At 35.1% G+C, this 23549-nt stretch overlaps 3 protein-coding genes across 11 annotated transcripts; 2 read left to right on the forward strand and 1 right to left on the reverse strand.

Moving 5' to 3' along the window:
* Window positions 1-9278, forward strand: LOC112518053 (UPF0161 protein At3g09310). 8 transcript variants are annotated; one of them, XM_025125599.1, is made up of 6 exons: window positions 1-239; window positions 534-612; window positions 1567-1626; window positions 1784-1924; window positions 2105-2188; window positions 2937-3399. In XM_025125599.1, exons 1-5 carry the CDS (start codon window positions 99-101, stop codon window positions 2161-2163), a joined length of 480 nt encoding a protein of 159 aa, XP_024981367.1. In that variant the 5' UTR covers window positions 1-98; the 3' UTR covers window positions 2164-2188; window positions 2937-3399. The 8 variants fall into 8 exon arrangements, with proteins under 8 accessions (XP_024981367.1, XP_024981366.1, XP_024981365.1 ...); XM_025125598.1 differs by lacking the exon at window positions 2937-3399 and adding an exon at window positions 8772-9278 and having other exon boundaries at window positions 8-239; XM_025125597.1 differs by lacking the exon at window positions 2937-3399 and adding an exon at window positions 4455-5068 and having other exon boundaries at window positions 8-239; window positions 1564-1626.
* Window positions 9279-9863: 585 nt separating this feature from the next.
* LOC112518231 (ABSCISIC ACID-INSENSITIVE 5-like protein 2) lies at window positions 9864-14999 on the forward strand. Its single transcript, XM_025125852.1, has 3 exons — window positions 9864-11285; window positions 11400-11471; window positions 14657-14999. The coding sequence occupies exons 1-3, from the start codon at window positions 10428-10430 to the stop codon at window positions 14735-14737; spliced, it is 1011 nt and encodes a 336-aa protein (XP_024981620.1). The 5' UTR covers window positions 9864-10427; the 3' UTR covers window positions 14738-14999.
* A 1748-nt stretch (window positions 15000-16747) lies between these two features.
* On the reverse strand, window positions 16748-22131 carry LOC112518110 (probable protein S-acyltransferase 4). Of its 2 annotated transcripts, none has more exons than XM_025125688.1 (6): window positions 21779-22131; window positions 19955-20149; window positions 19043-19351; window positions 17994-18215; window positions 17279-17703; window positions 16748-17058 (listed from the first exon to the last, which is right to left on the reverse strand). In XM_025125688.1, exons 1-5 carry the CDS (start codon window positions 21833-21835, stop codon window positions 17281-17283), a joined length of 1206 nt encoding a protein of 401 aa, XP_024981456.1. In that variant the 5' UTR covers window positions 21836-22131; the 3' UTR covers window positions 16748-17058; window positions 17279-17280. The 2 variants fall into 2 exon arrangements, with proteins under 2 accessions (XP_024981456.1, XP_024981455.1); XM_025125687.1 differs by having other exon boundaries at window positions 16748-17067.
* Between the last annotated feature and the right edge of the window lie 1418 nt (window positions 22132-23549).

Raw genomic sequence — 23549 nt, forward strand, 5'->3', positions numbered from 1 at the left:
CAAAATAACTCATCAGATTCCGGCTAATTTATAGGCCTGTCAACTCACTTATATCTACCGGCTACTCATCCGTGTTGGAGACTTCACAGGAGTCAAAAATGGCGCTTGTTTGCTCCCTTAATGTTCATCCAATCTCTTTCGCACCCATCATAAACCCTAATCGCACAAGTTCTCCCAAATTCTCAATTCATCACAAAACGCCACGTTCTCCGCCTCGGTTTCCCGTCCGTTTGCGTTCGGTAAAATTCCCTCTCAATACTCTTTGCTCTTCTATTTCTAAATTAGCCCTTTGTAGTTGGGCAAAATTGGTGATCCATATTTGGGGGTTCAAGTTCAATTTGGACAAATCCAGTTTGCAAAGACAAAAAAGTATGTATTTTATGGAGGTTTTTGACGGTTTGTTGATTGAATTCAATTTTTAGTGATCGAGTAATTGTGCCGGACTGTTACAGCCCCCAAGGTTTGATCCCCAAAACTCCATTTTGTATTTGTGGTTCACATTCACTTATATGTTTTTTTTTTCCGTATTGAAGAGATTTCGAAGAAGCAGCTGCTTGCAGTTTCCAATTGTGGGTGAATTGGGAAAAGAATCCGACCAGAGCAGGACACAAGGTGAGATTTGTTTGTGAATGGGTTTATGCTTTGTCTATATGCGCAATTATCATAATTCCAGGAGGAGATAAATGTTTGATTTATAGAGGTGAAGACACTTGGTTGTTTATGAAACACTTGCCCCCCTTTTACCAGTGACTAAACACTTTCCGCACCTCAATGGGTAAGCGACGTTAATCGGGTAAGAGACGGGCGTCTACTGGGTAAGAGACCCATTTACAATGCTATTTTGATGATCGGGAATCTTACCCTGGAGGGTGGTGACTTTTACCTGGTAGGTGCTTCACTGGTTTGTGTTAGTAAATGATCCCTAATTTTCAAAAATTAATCGGCAGGATCCCTGCATTTTAGCCAAAAATAAAACAAACACTGAATAACAAGTAGAAGTGGCAATAAAACCCTTTGAAGTCCATATGGAAAATTTCTACTAAAAATGCAACAATAACAATCTCTATCTTGGATGGTCCATATTGATTTTGATCTTTTTTCTTGTTCAAAACTTTCAAGTGGAAGATACCCATTTACTCGTTATATTTCAACCTATTGATCATATTGACTTTTAGAAGTGTTGTCAACTTGTCATTGTTAAAGGGGTCATTTAGATGTTTAGGTGCATTTGGTACGTGGGAGAGGATGAGACAAAACAAAAACCTTGTTGTTTCATGTTTGGTGTGACTTGATAAGACGGGACCAAGTGGGACATCAAAATAGGTGGAAAAAAAACCTGGGAGATGAGGTAAGATAGGTAAATTATTCAATACCCATGTCAAATTAAAATTCTAAAACCTTCGACAATTCATTCACCCACCTACCTTAGTCTCGCTAATCTTGTCCTGTTCGCATACCAAAGACGCATCCTTATAGTCGGTTTTTCGTTTAATGGGACAAAGGGTGTGATAAAAGTTTGAACAAGTGAGTACTTTTAAAATGCAATTAATTTGTGATTTTTAATAGGGGACAACAAAGAAGATTTTGGAGTCAAAGTGGCGTTGTCCATGCTGAGGTTCTACAAAAGTGAGTTTCTCCGACTTTGTTACTCGGTTATAAACAAGATGAACTTTTAGTTTGCTTAGTCAAATATTGCCATCGGCCGATTCTTGAAAGTCATTATACATGATTGTTAATATTAATTATATAAATCATGTGGACTTTCTTTTGGTTATCTAAACAGGGGAAATCTCACCATTAATGCCAAATAGTTGTCGGTATGTCCCAACTTGTAGTGAGTACTCCATGACTGCTTACAAGAAGTATGGTGTTATTAAGGGATCAATCTTAACCACATGGCGGCTTTGTCGTTGCAATCCCTTGGGTAATTTATATTTTTGGAAAACCATTTGCATATTGTTTGGTTGCTTGGATGTTTATTTCGTATCTATTAAAGATAATTTATGGAAATAACTACAGTATAGTAACTTGTTGCATAACATGTCTATGCATGTAGGATGAAATGCATAAATCATAATGCTATTGCCTATTTTTTTCGTTTCAGGTGGGTCAGGATTTGATCCGCCAAGATGGTTTGATGAGCCAACTCCACCGGAACAATGAAATAAAGTGTGTAAATCAAAGAAAGGTACTTGTTTCTAAACCATCTTAGGGAGATTCGTCATCACATTGGTCTTTAATTACTCATTTAGTTTCATCATCTATGGACAATCTCAATGAGCTATTGGAAGTCTATGTGTTTATGATTTTTCTTTTCTTTTCTTTTTTCTTCTTAGCTTTTGTTGACTGAACCTTTGTTATATTCTATACTCTTAATTACTTTTCTATGGTCCACTGGCCTTAGACATAGTTGTAGAAAATATTGTGCAGATGACTATGCTTCTTTTGTTGTTCTAGGTGTATAATTATGTCATTTTTAGAGTAGAGATTGCTGACTCTTCTTGGTGCTGTTTTAATTTTTTGGAAAATACCTCTTATTCACCATTTATGTTTACTTATACCGAATAAGAGGTTAGAGTTATTTTTTTTTTTTGTGATAAGAGCTTAAAACCTCTTAGGCGCTGTTTGTTTTCTAAGAGGTGCTAGAACCCTATTTCACTTCTTACTAATAAAATGTGGTGTTGAAGTTGAAAAGTAGAATCGACGAGATAGTTTGTTTTTGTAAACTACTAAATGTGTGTAATTATGTATTTTACCCATCAAAATATTATTATGTTAAATTTATATAAAAAGAATTATAGTTTTACTCGTAAAACTAGTAATCCGTTTTAGCCTAAATATACCATTGTCCATTTTAATCACATAGAAATCCTATTAAAGTATATCAATTGAATCCTCCCTTAGGAAGAGCGTGAACTTCTTTTTCCTTTCCGCAGGACCAGGTCCATACACGTAGAAAATATGAACGCAGTCTCGTAACGACTCAAATGAATCTTCATATTGCAATAATTTTCCTGCAATTCTTCTCTTAAACTAGCCATATATGCTTGGTCAAGTGTACTCCCATGTGATTGAACCTCTTTGGTCTTGGTTGGATCATATTTGGAAAATAACTTATCACTTAAACCCTCATTTTATGTAAAGTTGCAAATCGCGAAAACTACAATAATGCCTTTTTGAACTTCTAGTGAAAACAGGGCATTCTCTTGAAGATTTGGAAAATGTGCTTCAAACATCACAAGCATGTTCAATGACATTTCTAGGTTTTGTATGTGAATGGTTAGACTTTTCACACTTATTCAGCTCGTCTACGATGAAATCCTCAAAGCTAATATTTAACTTTACGGTACAATGCCATAAATTGAGTATTCATATACATAGCAACAAAAAAATAAGATTTATCTGAAAACAATAAATAAAATAGTTAATATATCAATATAGTAAATATATTACTTATAAATCGTAAATATACCAAGAGGAAGAAATGGAAAACCATTTTTTACATTTCATATAGCTTTGGGCAACACTCTAGAATCATGTGCAACCCTTTCCATTGGGCAACAACAAAAGTATAAACGATGTTGAAGTTGCAAACTGCCAAAAGATTTTGATAACATTCGCCTCTTTTTTTTCCTCTATACAAATATTGTTCATAAGAAAGATAACATGTATTGAAGATCCCTTCAAGACACCAATCACACTAGATTAAAGCTAGTAGTCAAAATAAATTTAGTTCGAAAAATCATACAACTATTATTGTATTATTGTTAAACCTTAATATTCATCCTCACCTCCTATTAGGATGTCATGATTAGGATTGAATGATGAAGGAACTATAATTTCTTTAGCAAACCCGATCATTATATCCAATACTTTGTAAAAATATTATATAATTGTTTGTGTTAAGAGTGTTGGAATGTGCGTTTCACCACTACATAACGATTGTGACGTATAATCATCCAGAAAATAACATATTCTCTTCGGCCTATATATGTTTGCTATCCATTAACAAACCTTTTGCTTTAAAGTGCTCACATAGTCGACTAAATACATTATGTGGCATTCGTAACATGTCATTGCATTGTCTACTATTACCTGAAAGTAACTCATCTGTAAAATGATGTCCGGTCATTGCAAATGTGTTCTCTCTTCTTATCTTCAAGTGTCTTGATCGAAAGTAGAATTGATGCAACCAAATAATAATGATAAGTATAAGTTTCTGATTATCATCCATGTTGAACCTGTTAGAAGCTAAATAAAAGCATATGAAATAACCAAACCACTTGTTCGAAATAGTCAAATACCAAACACATAACCAAACAACATGTTCAAATACCAAACTCAACCAAACAACTTGATCAAATACATAGGATATCAAATAACTACTTGTTAAAATATTGAACACTACTCCGTGAATCTTAATCTTCTTGCATCCTCGAAATCTATTGTTTTAGTTAACAGGGTTTGAAGACATCTTCAGCTATGTCTCTCTTAATAACCTTGAGTAACCAAGAATATCCAGAGGCTGCACTATAAAGAGGATCCTACATATTCAACCGTCAACACAAGCATCCATAGTTGAAGTTTGCTGTTGTAAAACAAGCAATTTAAGTGCAACAGACGTATCTTCAGCCAGTTCATTAAAGTTGATCGAGGTTTTACTCTTCTTCTTTGGTCTAGAATCAGCTTGAGAACGACATTTGAAGGATTTGCACTTGGTTCTTCGACATGTGGTCTATGAGAACCTTCGACAAATGTATGCTATTCATCATCATCATCTTTATTATCCTCAAGTTGAAGTGTTTGGATATAAGAACTAAATGATGATGGAACCTCAAACCTCTCATGGATTAAGTTAGGGGCATAAACACGGGCACCGGCGGTATATGTCCCATCGAGTAAAATGATACACATTTTAAGGAATAGCAAGGGTGAGGTCCTTAAGAGTTTTGCTTTGTGATGATCCTTCATCTAAATTTAAAAATATTATTTCATATAATACTCATTACTATTGTTATTCAAAAAAATTATGATTAAAAACTAACCTTGTAAACATCTTTCGATTCTTGATTTGATAGGTTGAATGTATTTGTTTTTGGATCATTAATGTTGCATGTTTTATTTATCAAGTACACCCATCTCGAGTATTTGAATTTTAAATAATCGAATTGATTTTTTAGTTGTTTTTGTGTGAGCTTCATGCCTTCATGTAACACACTTTGCAAAGCTCTATTGCCAACTTAGTCCAAGTTTTTTCGAAGACTACCCCACTTGGATCCACTTTGCCTTGCATACTAATCTTGCTTCCAAGCTTTGCCAATTGATCAAGAGAGATGAGAAATTTGGTCATGAAGGGAACATACTTTACATCCGAAATAGTTCGGATAATGCCATCAAACATCTCATCTTGATGGTACCGATGCCCAAGCTTTTGCACACCGCTTTGTTTGCCATGAGGATATTGCTTTCTTCTTTTTCTTTAAGTGACGAGAAAAGCTCCTTATATAGAGTCATGTGGAAGGAAGTCCCAAAATCCAACAGCCATTTGTCATTTGATAGTCACACTCTCAATTGATGCGATTAGAGCATCACTAAAATCATTCACGATAATGGATGAAGATGATCCTTCCTTGTCGGTCTTAGCTTAGACTATTAGTGAGAGTTTGTGAGGCAGAGCTCTTCTTTTTGAATTATATAATATTTATATATGGCAAATAGAACAAATAATCTCACACACCCTCCTCACCTTTAGTGAGGTTTGAACCCTTGACCTCCTAGAGCTCTTCGAGCTTGTACTAAAGCTTGTGCAGTTGTCTCCGAGCCTATCTTTGAAATCACTTTCTCACCCATTCTTCCATCTCTTCCAATTTTTATGATGATACATCAGAGGTGAGTTCGTCTAGTTCATAGACAACAAGATGCACCTGTTTTCTTCGAAGTTACGCTTTCATCTTCTACTGCCACTTTCGAAAGTCTCTGTCCCATTCCACCTCTCAATCTTAAACGTGGATCCGGAGGCTACATACAAACCTATAATATAGCTAGAAGAAGTGTTTGATGAACTTGCCTGAGTTTTCGTCTTCTTTGGAATAATCATCACATTGCTTCAAGTAGTGCTTGAATATGTTCCATTGAGTGCCAATGATCAAAATCGAACCTCTAATACCAATTGTTGGGGTTTTGAACACCACAAAGGTCCCAAAACCAAATAAAGTAATAAACTTTATTCGACGATAATCAAGTATGTGATGTCAACCAACAACTAATGTAGAAAACAAAGTAGGATTGAAAGCACAACGAACAATCAACCAAAGAATTGCAAAAACACAAGAAACACAAAAGATTTACGTGGTTTCACCACCGGCATGGTGAATGGTGATGTACGTCGACAGGGAAGAGGGTGAACTTTTATTGATAAAGAACACCTAAACACCAAACAAAAATTACAATCTGAAACACTAAATTGTGTATAATCTCTCTCAATATTTTCTAAACTCAAACTAAGGCTTCTAAGCTCTCAATTTCGTTTTATACCTGATGGAACTCAAGGGGGTATTTATACTAATCCGTAGGTGAAATTCCAATTTGATTCCAATGCTAAAAACTAGGAAAAACATAATTGTCATCGTATACGGCTGTGCTTGATTATAAGCTGCGGCTGTGTTTCTTTTCACGAATTAACACTACGCCCTCTCGTGCTTGATCATAAAGTACGGCCGTGTCAGAACACCCAAAACTTTCTGTTTTGCTAAGTAATGTTAAGCACGCCCGTGCCTGAAACTCTAGAACTTTCTGTTTTGCATATCCTTGTTTCGTATCACAATTCTCAACAAAAAATATATGCATCAAAGAGAAGATGACTATAGGTCACATCAACATTATGTAGTGGTGAAGCGAGGTTCCAACACTCGACACAAATAATTCATTAAAAATTTCATGAAGTGTTTGGATCAAATCATCGAGTTTTCTAAAGAGATTATAGTTCCTACATTAATTCAAATCCAGACATACCTGGGGATAATATTATGACAAATATTTAAGGTAAATAATAATACAATTATATTTGTTTGATTTTTCGTAGTAAATTTATTTTGACTATTATATTTAATGTAGGGTGCGTTTGGTGCCTTAAATACATCCTATATCATTATTAACTATTTTATTTACCGTTTTCAGATAAATATTATCTTTGTGATGTTGCGTATACTAATGCTTTATGTCAGTGTACCATAATGTTAGATACTGGTTTTGAGATTTTTTATCGTTGACGTATGGTGAACAATATGAAAAGTTTAACCATTCTCATGTAAAACTTAGAACTTGTCATTGAACATGTTTATCATGTCTAGAAAGCATGTTTTCCAATCTTGAAGAGAATGACACCGTTTTCATTTGAGGTTCAAAGGACGTCATTGCATGTTTTGCAGTTTAACTTTATAATGAATGAGGGTTTAAGTGATAAGTTAATTATTTTCTAAATATGATCAAACTGATGAACACATGGTCGATGATGAGGCTAAAGAGGTTCAATTACATGGGAGTACAACTTACCAAACATATATAACTCAGTTTAAGAGAAGAAATTGCTGGACACTTGATGCAAAATGAAGATTTAGTTTGGGGCGGGGCAGGGAGAGTAGTATCTAACAAATCTATCATCAAACACACCACTATATCTTTGTATAGAGAAATCACGCTGGTAGTTTACACACCACCATATCTTTGTATAGAGAAATCATGTGGGTAGTAATAACTTCTTTTAATATGGGGAGCTTGATGGTAACATTGATAGGATGTTATATGTTTTCTCTCTTTTTATGTGTGTTTTGTCTTACCTAACTTTTTGTATCGCCTACGCGTTACTTTCCCTTACTTTCTGTTGTTCTATGATTATTATGTGCTACTCTTTGTTCTTTCGACCTGTTCCCTCTCATTCTTGCAAAAGTCGGCTGGAGGTAGTCACAAAACAATCGTTCTAGTATTTGGGTAAATGATAGGTCTGTGTACATCTCACCTCTCAAGACGCTACATTTGTTAGGATTTACTGGGTTTGGTTTGTGTTATATATTTACTCTTTCGTGAACTATAATCGTAAATTTCAAATATTTGGAATAGAAATATGGAACAATTACGATATCTACATAGAGACACCTTGCAACCTCGCTTACTATCAAGCCCTTTTCACTTATGTTCTATATTAGGATCCTCATCATTCAAGGCTTGTTTGATGTTCAGCCATGTCATGAATAAACTCTTGGAAAGAATGTCCTCCTGGTAAAATATTTTCTTCTATCACTAATTCACAATTACCATCGGATCTAGCTGATATTGCTTCTTTGTTTTACCTTTCTTCTTCTTGCTTTTAGAAGATATATATATATATATATATATATATATATACCTACATCATTGACTAGCTATTTCTCGGTGTTAGCTCTAATCTTGTTTTTGAAAATTGTACTTGCCTTGCACTAGTTTTGTGTTGGGTATAGTATGGTCTTTGTTCCTATTTACGGGGATCAATAATCATAAAAAATGTGACGTTTTTGTTGTTATTTTACTTTAGAAATAGAACATCCCTCATGTACATCTGGTCAACCTCAAGAGTCATCTTATTTATGTAGAGGGTGTGTTTAAATCTGCATTTGTATTAGGAAGAAGCTTCCTAACAAGCAATACACAATGGCTATTTTACATTCTTCCCTGTTTAGTGTTTAATATGTGAACCTTCAAGTATCTTCATTTACATCTTGTGATTTGTTTATTTGTAGCTTGGTACGGTTAATGTTGAAGCTTGTTTTTGAGCATGTTTGAATTGTTTCGAATGAAAAGATGGATTGAAGACAGTTGGATGAAGAATGGTCATTGCTCTTGTTAGAGTTTGGGGTTGAGGGCTATAAGTCGTTATCTAATGCAGGTCATAACACACAATCAATGACGATCTATCTCATCAATGCACCGGACACCAGAGTAACTTCATCATTATGATACAATCATTGATTCATTAACATCATTTGTGTACAACTGTCATCATCCATACTCAAGATACTATAAAAAGATAAAGACCATTCAAACAAAGGACAACGGATTGCAGGAAAATACAATCTAATCATTGAATGCTCTCGAGCTACTGCATGAATGAACAAATTGCAAGACGATCCAAGACATTTTACTGTTATTTTTTTAGTTTTCACACGACACGTTGTGGTTTCTCGCGACCACTCCTTGTAATATTTGTTATTAAGGACGACGTACCTGTTTGACGTCCATACCTCTTCTATCCTCTGGTTTTTACCCACTTTCTGCGTCATCAAATCTCGTCTTGTTTACTTTGAACGATAAGTCTTTCACAGGCCAAACCTTGTACTTGTGTAACTTTTGACATAAGCACTGCACTGGTATAATTAATGTTAAATTTTGTAAGATTTTTATTTTATTTTATTTTTAAAGAAATCTTCAAAATTTCCTCCAAAGAGCATTCTCCGATGGGGTTCTATTATTTTGTATTAGCAAATCATGTTCAACTCGTTAAATTAACAACTTAAATAAAAGTTAAAAATAACATAAACCTCTTTTATCCCTCTCAAAAAAGGAAAAAGAAAACCGTATCAATAAATAACTAATGGCCCGTTAGTCGTATATACGACGTGACTTTAAACAATTTTTAAACGTCTCCAAAATAGACTTCGAATGACAAGACGACTTACTGACCTAAACAAATCGATAAAACATATAAAAATGAAGTTCTAAGATAAGAAGCAAATAAAGAAATTATAAGAATAATGGTTTTCTTACATAACATTTACATTTACATTTGGGTTGGGTATTTTCACAAAAACTTGTTTCCTAAAATAATTGAAAAGATAAAAGGTTATTGTGGGTTGTTTTTCAAGAAAGGGTCGACCAGACCAGACCCACCAGACCTATAGCCAAGGATGGTTCTGTAATTGACTCATCCACCTGAAAACAAGAGAATATGGAATGTGTAAATGCTTCGATTACGTCGGATTAACCAAACCAAATTTAATATTACATTTCAGTAACTGATTTTGTATTCTTTTTGTTGGCCATCTGCTGCTGTGCTGTTGCTTCCTCCAGCTGCTGCTGCTGCTGCTGCTGCTGCATGGAAGAAGAAGAAGCAGCAGCTAAAATCTGAACCACATTTCTTCTCTTTCTGGGTTTTGGGTTTCAAGTGAGTTCTTCATCTCTTTCCATGTGTTTCCCGTGATTCTATCCAATTTGTTGCTCTAAACATTAGAAATGGACATCATGCAACTTTGATTAGCATTCGCTTCACGAATCCTGTGAATTGGGTGGTTTTCTTACGCTTTTAACATTGCAAGATTAGGAGTTAAAGTTTCTTTGTTAATTATTAGCATTTGGGGTTCTGATTTCTAGTAGATAGTTGGGGGGTTCGGGTTCGGGTTATGGGGATTCAGACGATGGGTTCAAATGGTGGTACACAAAAACCTATGTTGGATGGATTGGCAAGACAAGGGTCTTTATATAACCTTACTTTGGATGAAGTTCAGCAGCAATTAGGGGATTTAGGGAAGCCTCTAAGTAGTATGAATCTTGATGAACTTCTTAAGAGTGTTTGGACTGCTGAAGCTAATCAAGGTATGAACAATGGCCCCTTTGACCACACCGAACTCACTCAACTTGCTTCAGCTTCCTCTCTGCCTAGACAATTGAGCCTTTCGCTGGCCACGGATCTAACCAAGAAGACTGTTGATGAGGTGTGGCAAGATATCCAAGAGGGTCAGAAGAAAAAGAAGAAGGATACTGATGATAATGATATAAACATCCGTACTAGTTTTAAAGATTTTGGTAGGAAGGGCAGTAGGGAGAGACAACCTACTCTTGGTGAGATGACACTTGAGGACTTTTTGGTGAAGGCAGGGGTTGTGGCCGAATCTTCTCCTGGTAAGAAAAAACAGGTTTTGGTTATAGGAGTTGAACCAATTGGGTCACAAGATACACAAGAAGCACAGTGGATGCAATACCAAGTTACTCCAATTCAGCAGCAGCATGTGGTTATGCCAGGCCATTATCAAGTTCAACCGTCCCTCGCTATCGCTGCTAACCCAGTGATGGAGATGGGCTATCCTGAGACACATATGACAATGTCTCCTACCCCTTTGATGGGAGGTTTATCAGACGCACACTTGGCTGGACGGAAAAGAGTTGCATCTGGAGTTGTGATTGAGAAGACTGTGGAAAGGAGGCAAAAGAGAATGATCAAGAATAGGGAGTCTGCTGCACGCTCACGAGCAAGAAAACAGGTATGTTTTTCAATTTTCAATTTTTAGTTGTGTTTTGTGATTCCAGACAGTACCGTTTTCTCTCTCTTTCCCTGTTGTAAAAATGTGATAAGAAACTGCTGTATGGTTGAACAGGCTTACACCCATGAGCTGGAGAACAAAGTTTCACGTTTGGAAGAGGAAAATGAAAGACTCAGGAGGCAGAAGGTATCTCTGTTTCTGAAAATACATTGCTTATATACTCATTGAGGACTATATACCTTGGGCGCAATGAATTTACGGTTATTGCTATTACTGCATGCTTGGTGTATGGGTATTTTGTTGTTTGTGGACACTACCTATCCATTTATAAGTTAAATAAGTTGACATACATATCTGCTTTTTCCGCCTTCTCTCTCTCAAAGTCATTATGACGATGTCTTTTGATCCTTCATTTTGATAGCACTGTCATTATTGGTCACGAAATGAATTTTTCTTTTAGTGGAGACTTATCATTCCTTCATGTAACTCTCTTCGTTCATTCTGAAACCTAGTTGTGAGACCAGAAAGTAAGCATAACTACTCGGGGTTGAAATCGGTTGATAAAACGAAGAAAGTATTGCATAAATTATGACTCAAGTTCAAGTAGAAGATAGATCATATAGGAGTTCACTTTTACAGCCTGTTTAGGTTTACCAACTATTTGATCAAGCTCCTTATCAACTATGAGTTGAATTCTTCATAACTAGTTTGAATTATTGAAGCTCGTTTTAGGCTTGAATTAATGGTGCAATGGTCAAGCCTTTTCATCATCACCTTCGACTAGTTCTATATCTTTTTATAGACATGTCTGTTTTTCACTAATGTTAACATTCCGAGTACACGTTTCAGTTGTTTGTTGAAGTCAGTCAGTTAGCTTCTGAGTAGGAAAAGTGGTTAATTGGACCAAAGGGTTATATAAATACTGTAATGCTTTCATAGACCTTTTCGCTAAAAAAGTCTTTGCAGGCCAGTTATGTGTTTGGTTTTAGGTTTGAAGGTTGCTGGTTCTGGTTCTGGTTTATAGGGTTTTTCTTTTGAGTTATGGCCCGTTTGTATTTTTCATGGTCCTGGGCACTGGCTGAACTTTTGTATTCTATTAATGATGTAAAACCCACAAGAGGAATTGAACGTAAAGAAATTACTTCTTGTTCTGTATATTTTGCATCTTCATCTTCCTTGTTTTCATTAGTTTAAGTGGTATATGGCTTTTTTTCTGTCAAGGGTATTTTTTATCATGTTCTAAGGGAAGATCAACAATTTAGCAGCAATTCCTTAATGGGTGCCTGAATTTGATGCCTCTTGGACCATAATGTGTTTGGGATGTAATCATGATGCCTTTTGTGTCTGACTGAACCTTCTTGGTCAATACTTATCAGCAACTTATTTTTAGGTCATTCTGAGATCAATCCCATCCCACTTATACATCTGCCCTTTCTCAACGCATTTCTTTAGACAAAGACTCCGTTTTTTCCTCTTTTCGGATGGTAAATATTTCTCAGAACATGGAGTGTGAATCAAACCCATGTTTTTGAATTAGGAGTATTCACAGGGTTTATATTGCCTTCAAGTTAGTCACTAAAGCTTATTTGTCAAAGATTTGTTATTTTCTTAGCGAGACCTAGCCTAGGGCCTGTTTGTTAACAGCTTAATGAGCTCAATAGACTCAGCTTATTCGGTCATTTATACATGACTGATTGGTAGTGGCTTAATGATATAGAAAGTGGCTTATTCAGTAAGCTTCTAGGGGACTCTTTATGCAGAAAGCGAAGTTTTTTTTTCTAAACCTGTCTCTCCCAATTCAAAAGATGCTTCTTCCATCTAGGAAAAACCTCTCCCAAACAAAAACCTTCCCAACCTATATAGACAGATTAATCTACACAGGCAGCTTTATCCATATAGAACTTAATAGACAGATTTACCCCCAACTGAAGTGCAACTCCGATTTTCTATTTTGTGAGTTGCAGCCTGGTTTCATAGAAAAGAAACTGCTTAAGGTCCTTTTACTAGGGTGGCCTTGATCATAGGTTCCAACAGACAACTGAATCATCTAGGCAACTTCAAGCTGAAAGCTTCAGAAAATATCCCTCACATGGAAGTGAGGTTGTAAGTGGAGAACCGCATTGACATGCAATAAAACAAAGAAAGTGGAATATATGTACAACATACATTATGGTACAAATATGAAAAGGAAGAGTTGAACCATGATCTTGCTAAATATAAGTCTATTGATCATCTCATCTAAGAGCTAAAACAAAGAGATAGAGGGGTCCAACCACATTAACATTTTTATTATTGGGGGCCTACATCCAATAGAGATTTTGCCTTAGTTTTCCTATGTTTCTTGTCTGCCTACTTGTTTCGTTTTAATTTTTGTTTTGCAAGTCGGGGGGGTGAAACAACCTCTCTACCCCTTGGGATAGAGTCAATCCGGACCCTACATTTGCATGAGATTTACTGAGTTAGTTTGGTTCTTATTATCGGGGTTGGGTTGGGTTTGGGAGGGGAGATGGAATTTGATGTTTGGGAGGAAAGTCGAGAAATATTTATGATATTAACTATGCAATTCCCCCTCCCCTCTTCTAGGGTAACATTTATAGTTCAATACAAGCAAAACTGCTATTAAAATACTTTGAACATGCCATTTGAATGCATATATACCATGCTGCCATAGAACATACCGCCAATTTTGCATGCATATAAACACGTTGCTTTAAACAATGTAAACATATTTGCATGAAAAGATATTAACTATACATAGCATGTAAGTTTACTTTATTTTCCCACTTTTTGTAAAAACTTGACATTTTCTTATAAAATACATGTATAGTGGGAGGTTCAAATAAGAAGGCTAAATGCATGTGTATTTATATATTATATGTTCTTTGAATTGGTGTGTTGCATACTAGGACCCTCAACAACAACAAAAAACCTTTTGCTTGAATGTGGATGTTTTCCTTTTAAAAAAAAAATAGATACAGATGAAGTAGACAATATACCTTATTCTTTCTTCCCCTTGGTATCTGTTTGATCTTGAACATTGTTCTGATGATCTATTCACAAGTGAATAATCAAGGAGCCATAATTTATAATGATGTTTTACAACTATTACAATACTGGAACAGCCTATCTAACCATGGGGTAGAGGCAAAGTGTGCATACATTCATTATTCACTGTGTGGAATTTACTGTGTTTGTTTGGTTTGGTTTGGTTTGTTTTGTTTAAGTTGAGGGGCTTCACGAAAACAGCCTCACTACCCCTTTGGTGGAGAAAAGATTTGAGTACATCCTACCATTGTGTGGAATTTACTGGGTTTGATTTTGTGTAGCGTAAATCTTTCCTAATTTTCTTATAATTGTATCGTTTTTTGCAGGAGGTGGAGAAGGTGTTGCCAAGTGTACCGCCTCCGGAAACAAAGTATCAACTCCGAAGAACAACCTCCTCTCCTTTCTAACAATGTTATGCAGAGACCTTAGTTCTATTTTCCACTGTTCCTTGTCATTTCTTTTTTTGGGTCATAGAAACCGTTTCTAGCCTCTGATTTCAAGGTAGAGAAGGCCTGCTGTTTCGAGTTCTTGTTTTTGTTAACAGACATTGTTCTGGACGCCTTGTGTTTCGTTTTTAGCGTTCCCGATAAGTAGGTAAGAAATGGCTTGATTTGGAGTAGTTTGAAGTGATGTACATTTTTGTGTTGTAATACCTTGGCGTTAGCTGAGTTAACTTTGATGTTTGTTCTTGGTTTCGTTGATGATGCTTGTAATCGGAAGAGGTAAATCAAATGACAACTAAAAAACCAACCAATTTCACATGTGAAACAAACAGTATTATCTCTTTTTCTGTAGTATGTTCAATAATATGAGAATATTAGCTTGAATCCTCCTAACCTAAAATGAAACTTGTTTTCAATATTTTTGTGATTCTTATTTGGTTTTTGTCTTATGTATAAATATAAATATAATATTTGTAAATTTTATATTTTATATTTTATATAAATATAATATTTGTAAATTTAATATAAATATATGTATCGTTATTATTATTTTGGTAAATTGCATAAAAATGTAACATACTTTGGTCTGATTCCTATTTATATAACGCATTTCCAAAACCTTCATTATGGTATTATGTGTATGAGATTTCAAACATTTAGGTATCTAGTACTAATCTCACAATGCATGAAATGCAACTTACTTTAGTCTAAATGCCATTTCCTCGGTCCCAAGTTTGAAGCAAGATGATAAGACATATTGATCTATGGATTGCCAAAATCCTATCTTAGTGTTGTAAACTAGCCAAGTCAACTTGAGATAGACTAGACTAGATTAAATTGTCTGGATTAATTTTTTTGTTCGAGGGATAAGAGATTGGTATCTTTTCTGAATTATTTCACAAATTCACTCTGTTATTCAAGATCTTGATTTGATTTCTAAACAATTGATCAATCTGTTCTGTTTCTTGATCATTTCCTTGTTGAAGTCTTTCTACAAAGTCCGCTTCGACCACAAGTATTGATTTCAAAATGTCTAGATAATACGTAATCATTGGATTCAAAACCAAGCCACCATCATTGTTCATAGAGGAATATCATTGGATGAAGAACTCATGAAGTCCATTACAGAGGAGAGACAGATTGGTTCGAGGGTTGGAATATTTCTAGGGCATTTCTGGTATTAATTTGTTTGAGATGGCTTGATGGGGACAAGTCAGAGGTCCTAGCTTGTTCCATATAACCATTTTGGCTTCATGGCTTAACAATTAAGCCACAAAGAAAAGCTTTATATGGCTGAGCGAGTAAGCAGCCCAGACCATTAAGCTCATTAAGCTGTAAATAAACAACCCTAAGTTAGAAGTTGATTTGATAGCTCGGTGAGATTTCTTGATACAAGCTTGTGCTTGACGCAATGAAGATTTGAAAGCTCGAGTAGCTTCAAGATATCCAACAAACATATGCTCGATAATATGATTTCCATTTCGTCCCAAAAAATATACATTACTTTTCTTATATTAGTCATCAACTAGTACATACACATACAAAAAGTCGGTAGAATTTCAAGCCAAATTCCTATAAACTCGAACTCAAATCATCATCGAACTCAATCTTGATAAAGTTTGATTCAGTTAATCTCGAATCTATGGATTTTCTAATTGTTTCAAAATATTAATATGTTAAAAGACTTTTCATATCTGTATGGAAAATGTGTGTTCATCTATTTTTATTTTTGTTTGTAATTTTGTCTAACCAGACCTATCATACATCTAACTTAACATGCAATAAATATAGAATTAAATCACATTGTCCGAAATTTACATGTCTCATTTATGTCCACCAATCATATGAATACATATAAGGAAGAGAGAGAAAGTAAATTCATGTAGGCAGATGATCATGTGAGAAGGAGAGTTAAGATGAGAAGCATAGCGGGTTTTGCTATATAAAAATATTATATACTAAAGAGTAGACTTGGAAACAAAAGATTTTTGAATGCACAAAGCAGATAAAATGTCACAGCAAATTCTATCACAAAACATACATACCAAATATCTGATCCAATTTAAGCAAATAGAAACAGAATAAAATAAAATAAACAAAATGTAGTGAATATTTTTTGGTCACAGATGGCAACATTCTTGTTTTGCTTTGCTTTGAAAACAGCCCCCACATTCAGATTCAGTTTCATCTATAAAAACCTTCTGCATTCAGATTCAGTTTCATCTACAAAAACCTTCTGCATTCATCTTCTACATTCACAAGAAACAATAATTTGAACCCCAAACCTGCAAAATCTAATAAAATCTCAGTACCATATTTCCAACACATACCACCAAAAACCAGAAAATCATTACTTTATACAAGAGAGAAAATAAAAATATGACGCATATGAAATAAAATAACGATGTGTCTTCACATGTTTGGAGGGACGGAGATAGAATCAAACCATGGTGATATTGGACACAAGGCCTCAATGAATGAATAGTTAAGAGTAGATTTGGTTACCTCTATACTTGATGAACAGTTTCGGTTTCATGAGCGATTATTAGTTCATCACATTTATCATCTTCTTTCCGTTCAAAAAGAAAGGGAGATGGGTGAAGATCTAAGTCTACAATCCCATCCTTGCTTTTCGAGTTACCCTCCAATTCATCATATCGCAAATTCTGTAAAATTTCAGGCAGTGAAATCCCACTTAATTCTGAAAATTTGTTTCCCATCTCAATGTCGATTTTCTCCTTTGAGGTACGTACAAGATCCGAACCTGTGGGCTCCATCACCATGTTTTCATCTTCATGCACAAAAGCCCGAAAATCATTCAGTGAAGGAGGGATCTTTCTTAGAAACACTTCTATAAGATTCCTTCTTATTCCCTTGTGATACGGATTCTCCTTCTTATCATATCGATATCGGAAATTTTCATAAGTTGTCTGTATCAAGAGCAAAGTTTCGTAAGTGCCAAAATATAACCAAGGAAAGTTCATTTGAGAACCGTAACTATTTTGAGAACCGGGGAACCAATGAATATTATGAATATTCATAATGAATCAATGAATATTCATGTAATTCATTATGAATGTTCATGTAATTCATTATGAATATTCATTGGTTCCTCGGTTCTCAAATGAACCCACCCCTACCTATATAATGTATAAACTGCCATAATTTTATAGACTATGCACCCATATATCATACTATAATATTTTAAAATGAAGATCACCTGGTTTGAGCACATGAGATAAAAGTGAAAAATTGTGAGCCCACCCACAAACCAAACCGCTATGAAGCAGTAAACAATGAGGAAATCTGACAAGACGTCCTGTGACATAGCCTTCAAAACTGAGGGGCCCTGGTGCGCAATGTGGACCCATGAAAATGCAAACACATATATGCACAAGATGGTTGATGTTGATATAAACATGTAGAAGAACCGATAGTTACGCTGCAAGAAGATAACGAAGGAAATCCATTATCATTCGATGAACGTAACCATGCAAGTCTCAAACAAATCTTGCATCACTTGTAACATAAAGCAGAAATAACTACTTGAATGTTTAAAACCAAAACCAACCCAATTTATCCCACAATGAGGCCTGGCCTAGAGAGGATAGGATGCTTGAGGGTTATGGAGCTAAATGATTTCCTGACAATGATTTTAAATCCATGACCTTCTGACAAGTTTCTAGGCTTTCTTATGTTTGGAAGAGACATTCTTCTGTTATGCAGTGGCATTGTCAGAATCTGTCAGAACGTCATGGATTTTTAAAAAAGACCTATCTGAAGGTCATTTGACCAAGGGAACCCAATGGATGGAAAGGTTGTTTCCATGAAGACTTCCAACTTACAAAATAACTACTTGAATGTGACCAATGGAAATTTTGAGGCCTAAAATCGCATGAATGTAGACCCAACAACATCGGTAAACAATTTTCAACAGAATAAATCATTAATGGTAAACAAGGTTATAAATGGCGTGAGGCGTGGCGGCAAGGCTAAGCCTTAAGAGCCATGATGTTTTTCAAGGTGTGACATATGGCGGCAAATCTCTAAATCATATATAATATTATATATGTTTTCTACTATTACTCAATAAGTCAATGATATTAAACAATTTAAAGACATTAAACAAGGTAAGAAAAATCAACTATCGCGTTACAAAAACCGCGCATTAGGCCATGGCGTGCCACAGGCTTAACGTGGCGTCTGACACAAGCCTTGAGCCTGTTATGGCGAGCTGTTTGGAACACTGATAGTAACAGATGAACTTACTAGTCCGATGCATTGACCAACCCATGGACAGTGATGGTCAAATCTCTGAACACAGTTGTTGCAGATGGAGCAATGTGAGGCACGGGGAGGACGATATAGCATACACGTATCACAGTATTTAACTTTAACCGAATGACCATTCACAAGCACTTCTTTAGTTTTTGGTAATCTCAAATGAGGAGTCCTATCGTTGACCCACTCCATTGAAGGGGTGTTCATATCAAATGCTTCTTCAGAGTCCGGTGGTGTTGAGTTCCGTGGGATTATTCCGGGATCTCTACTCGACGTCAAGAAAAGAAACAATATATCCTGTGGGACGACAAAAAAGGTGTCAGATGTTTTCGTTTTTTTAGAGCTGACAGTTTCTTGAGGATCATCCAAGCAAAATAAACAAATATCATCTTTTTGAGTGTGGTTCACTTTCAAGATGCAGCTTATAACCCTTGACATCATTGAGGTTAAAAAGAAAACAATATAATGATAATTAATTTTAAGATCATGAGATGAAAGAACTAGTTGGAGTAGAAGAGAGAAACCAAACAAAACCAATATATCCCACTCCCACACGGAGGTAAGGTCTTTTGTGGGGGGGGGGGAGGAGGGAGGATGTACGCAGAGAGAAATTGTTTCCATAAAGACCCTTGTTTCCGTAAATACATCCAATGCTTAATGAAATCAGATGTTTACAGAAGTAATTCTATTCAAACATATAGTATGAAAACTTGGTTCTCAAATGTTTATGTAATACAAAAGTAATTGTCATATAAATTTAAATGAACCATTTACACATCTGTTTAATCCCGCTAAGGCAATTAATGGCTAGAAAGTCACTCGACTGTACAACACCGCTTAATGCTTTTTAGAACACCAAATAATTGTGGATAAGATTAAACAAAGGCTAGATTTTCTTACCAGACAAGTGAGAACTGCTGCCACAAGCAGCACAACATACCAGTAACGACCATCTTTGTGATCTTTCTCGTGCACTTTGATGGTGTGGTAAACTTTAATACAGAAGGATAAAGCTGGGCCTACAACTAGGATTAAGGTCAAAATCAAAGAAGCCACATCGGGACCAAAGATCAATCGTCCCCCACAAAAGAATCTCTGAAAGCAAAAGAAAGAAATGAGAATCAAGTTTTAGTGCATAGAAAATAGACACCATGATCTACATATCAAAGTTGTTAAAGGCTCAAGGCGCACTTAGGCGCAAAGGGGTCCTGAGGCCTAGGCGCGGGCCTCAGGAATGCGAGGAGCATCTTATCAAAAAATATATATATACACACACACACACACAGCTACATAATAAATCAAATAGCATTATATAAAATATAGTTCAATTTCAATTTTCAAATAGCATTAATATCAAACATAGCTGAATAAAGTCATGACTAGTAGTCACTCATCAATCCTCATCATCAACATCACAAGTATGTTACCTATTTAATGAAGAGGTACGATTAATAGGGAACAACAGCCAATTGGTACACGATCAAGAGAGAGGAAGAGCGAGTGTGAGAAGATGATAGATGAGGTGGGTTTTGGCTGTATTTATAAGGGATTTGGTGTATTAATCGTGTGAGATGACAAATCTTTTTTGTACAAGTCTAGGAGATGAGAAGACTTGTATAAAAGAACACAGATTTCAGTCTGAATTATGAGGCGTGCCTAGACCCAAAAGGCACAGCGCCTTAGCTCGCCTCGCCTCGACCATAGAAAAGCCTAACCTCTTGCGCATTATGCGCCTCTGGTGCGCTTTTAACAGCTATGCTACACACCAAGCAAAAAAATTAATTCTAGTATACTTTTCAGAAGTTTGAAATCTCTTGGCAAAAAGGCCTCAACTTTCCAATGTGGGATTTTGCTCATTTGGCACAGCACATGGTGTTGCTAACTTTCCAATCAGATTCACTGAAAAATGGTAGGATATGCAATTAGAAAGCAACTTATTCTTAAAAGTAAACAGTTTATTATTGCAAAGGACAATCTTCTAATTCAAAAGGTAGCCCATAGAAGCAAAATGGCAAATTGCTACTTTGCTACTTTGGGTTTTGCTTCAGTTTAACATTATCAAATGTTCTTGAAAAATAAGAACTTCACAACAAATTTGATGTCGAAACTTTCTTTGAGAAACTTCAGTTTAGATGAACACAATTTGGGACTCTTGATCTAACTCAAGAAAGCAAGCAGGGTACAACTTAAGTAATGTAAAAACAAAGTTAACACTCCATTCTATATTAGTTATTGTCTCTTGACATTGAAGTTGAAATTTGTATTTGCCCAATTTATATGGTAAAACAGATAAAAGCACAACCATAATTACACCTTTTTTTTTTCAATTACATCCTCAAATAAACAAATTCCCTGATCATATCAATTCCATCATTTTGTTCAATTTCAGTCATAGTAGCTAAAAAGAATGGTCAATTTGGGACAAAAAACAACGGAAATAACAATCTGAATGAAAAAATGTTAACATCTGAACCCATAACTGTATAATTTCATTAAAATTACACAAAACAATGTAATATGCTTATGAAGAAACAATTATGTTATTGATACACCTATTCTTATAGTAATTTTTGAAAATAAAATAGTACCTAGTTTCAGAAAAACCATTAGGAAATTGATAATTACATCATAACACCAAGTTTCCAATACCCAAATAGGAATTCATTTCATCATCACAAAAATCAAACCTAAAAGTTTAAGACACTTGCAAGTATCAAAACTTACATTGGTTCCTCTCCAGACCTGATACAATCTCTTTGCCTTTTCTTTCCCTTCTGCCATTAATATTTCAGAACTGAAATTTGAATTCAGATTATGCAAAAACTTGGAAACCCTTTGCTTCCTATTGTGATCAACTCAAAACCCATGTGGAAACATCAAACAATTTCAAATTTCTTTGATGCATACATATATGTAAAAACATTCAATTCTTTGGAATCGTAAACTTGAACGAGATTGGCAAATAAAACCCAGAAATTAGCTGCTCCCTGTAGAGCGGATATATCCAGAAATTAGCGCTGTGAATTTTACAGCTATGACTTCATTACAGTTTGCACACATTCTTCCCTCTGGCGAACAAAGCTGATTCGGCGGATGTTCCAACTTTGTAGCGACATTCCCGCGGTAGCCTTTCAGGCTTTCTTTATTTTTTGTCTCGAGTAGTTTTAGTCCCTGAACTATTTACTAATGGCAGGTTTAGTCCTTTGAAATGTTTTTAGCATTTTTTTTTTGGTTTACGATAAATGGTTTCATATCAATTTGGTCTCTAAACCCGTATTTCTTTTTCTGAATTTATTCCTTTTCTTCATTGTTTTAATAATTCAAAATATCAAAATAGAAAAAGTATGTTGAATCAAAGCAAATTCAAAAGAACTAATCATGGTGGTTTGACTATTGCGCTTGAGTTTTTGGTATTTTTGATTTGTTTACCTTTGTGTTTTTATATGGTAGAGTTAGAGAAAGCACAATTACTTTGCAAATATATATATATATATATATATCTGATGAATTTAATCAAGAAACCCCTCTCAACAGTTTTGTTTTGTGCGTCACACATAAACAACCTCCCTACTTTTTTGGGTTGTGGATATCTGACCCTCTAGATCCTAGCTTCGAGTGAGACATATTGTGTTTGTTTAGTGAATGATACTAGATTCATAGTATATAATAAGTTTGAGTGATTTTATTTGCTTTTTGTTTGGGTTTTCTTTATTGTTTTGGGTGTTTTTGGAGTATTTATTGATGAAGAGAACAAGTAAATGAGCAATTGCCACCATTTAGGTCTTCACTTTGTGTGAGATACTGTATTCATTGCAAACTTCATGTAGATTCAAATCCTTCTATGACCTTATCATCATTGTTTTTACATATTTAGCATCCATATGACATTTTATACCGAATTCCACCTTAGCATATGATATAGGTGATTAGGTTCTTACCAAGTTCGACTTTCCCCATATGGGTTCTCTACCAACTTGTCTTCAAGTTCAATCGTTAAAACGGTAAATCCACCATACAACCTAACATCTGGAGTGTACAAAAGTTATTGAAGATAATGAATGCTGCAGCTTTGAGTACCATGATAAAGTTGACTACCGAATCAAAATGCAAAATAAAATTCCTAATAAACTAAAACTGCAATTGATCCATAGTTCAGGGATGAAACTTGTAAGTTAATAAATAGTGTATATTATTTTTAATTGTCAAATTGGAAGAAGCATCCGATCGTGAGTGCACAATGGATACCAACCAATATTATTTTATTATATGAGTTAATTCTTTCTATTAAATTATGTGGGTTGTATATATATTCTTAAGATACAAATGAGTATGTTTTTTAAAGTAATAATAAAATGGCAATTTATATTAAACTAATATTTACTTTGGTTTATTTAATATTTTGATGTATTATGGACGAAATTATTTTATTCAAATATAAGATAGGTCTGACGAAATTATTTTATTCAAATACAATATAGGTCTCAGATTCGATCTA

This window comes from Cynara cardunculus (genome assembly GCF_001531365.2).
Source record: "Cynara cardunculus var. scolymus isolate 2C chromosome LG 9, CcrdV1, whole genome shotgun sequence".
NCBI classification, from domain to species: domain Eukaryota; kingdom Viridiplantae; phylum Streptophyta; class Magnoliopsida; order Asterales; family Asteraceae; genus Cynara; species Cynara cardunculus.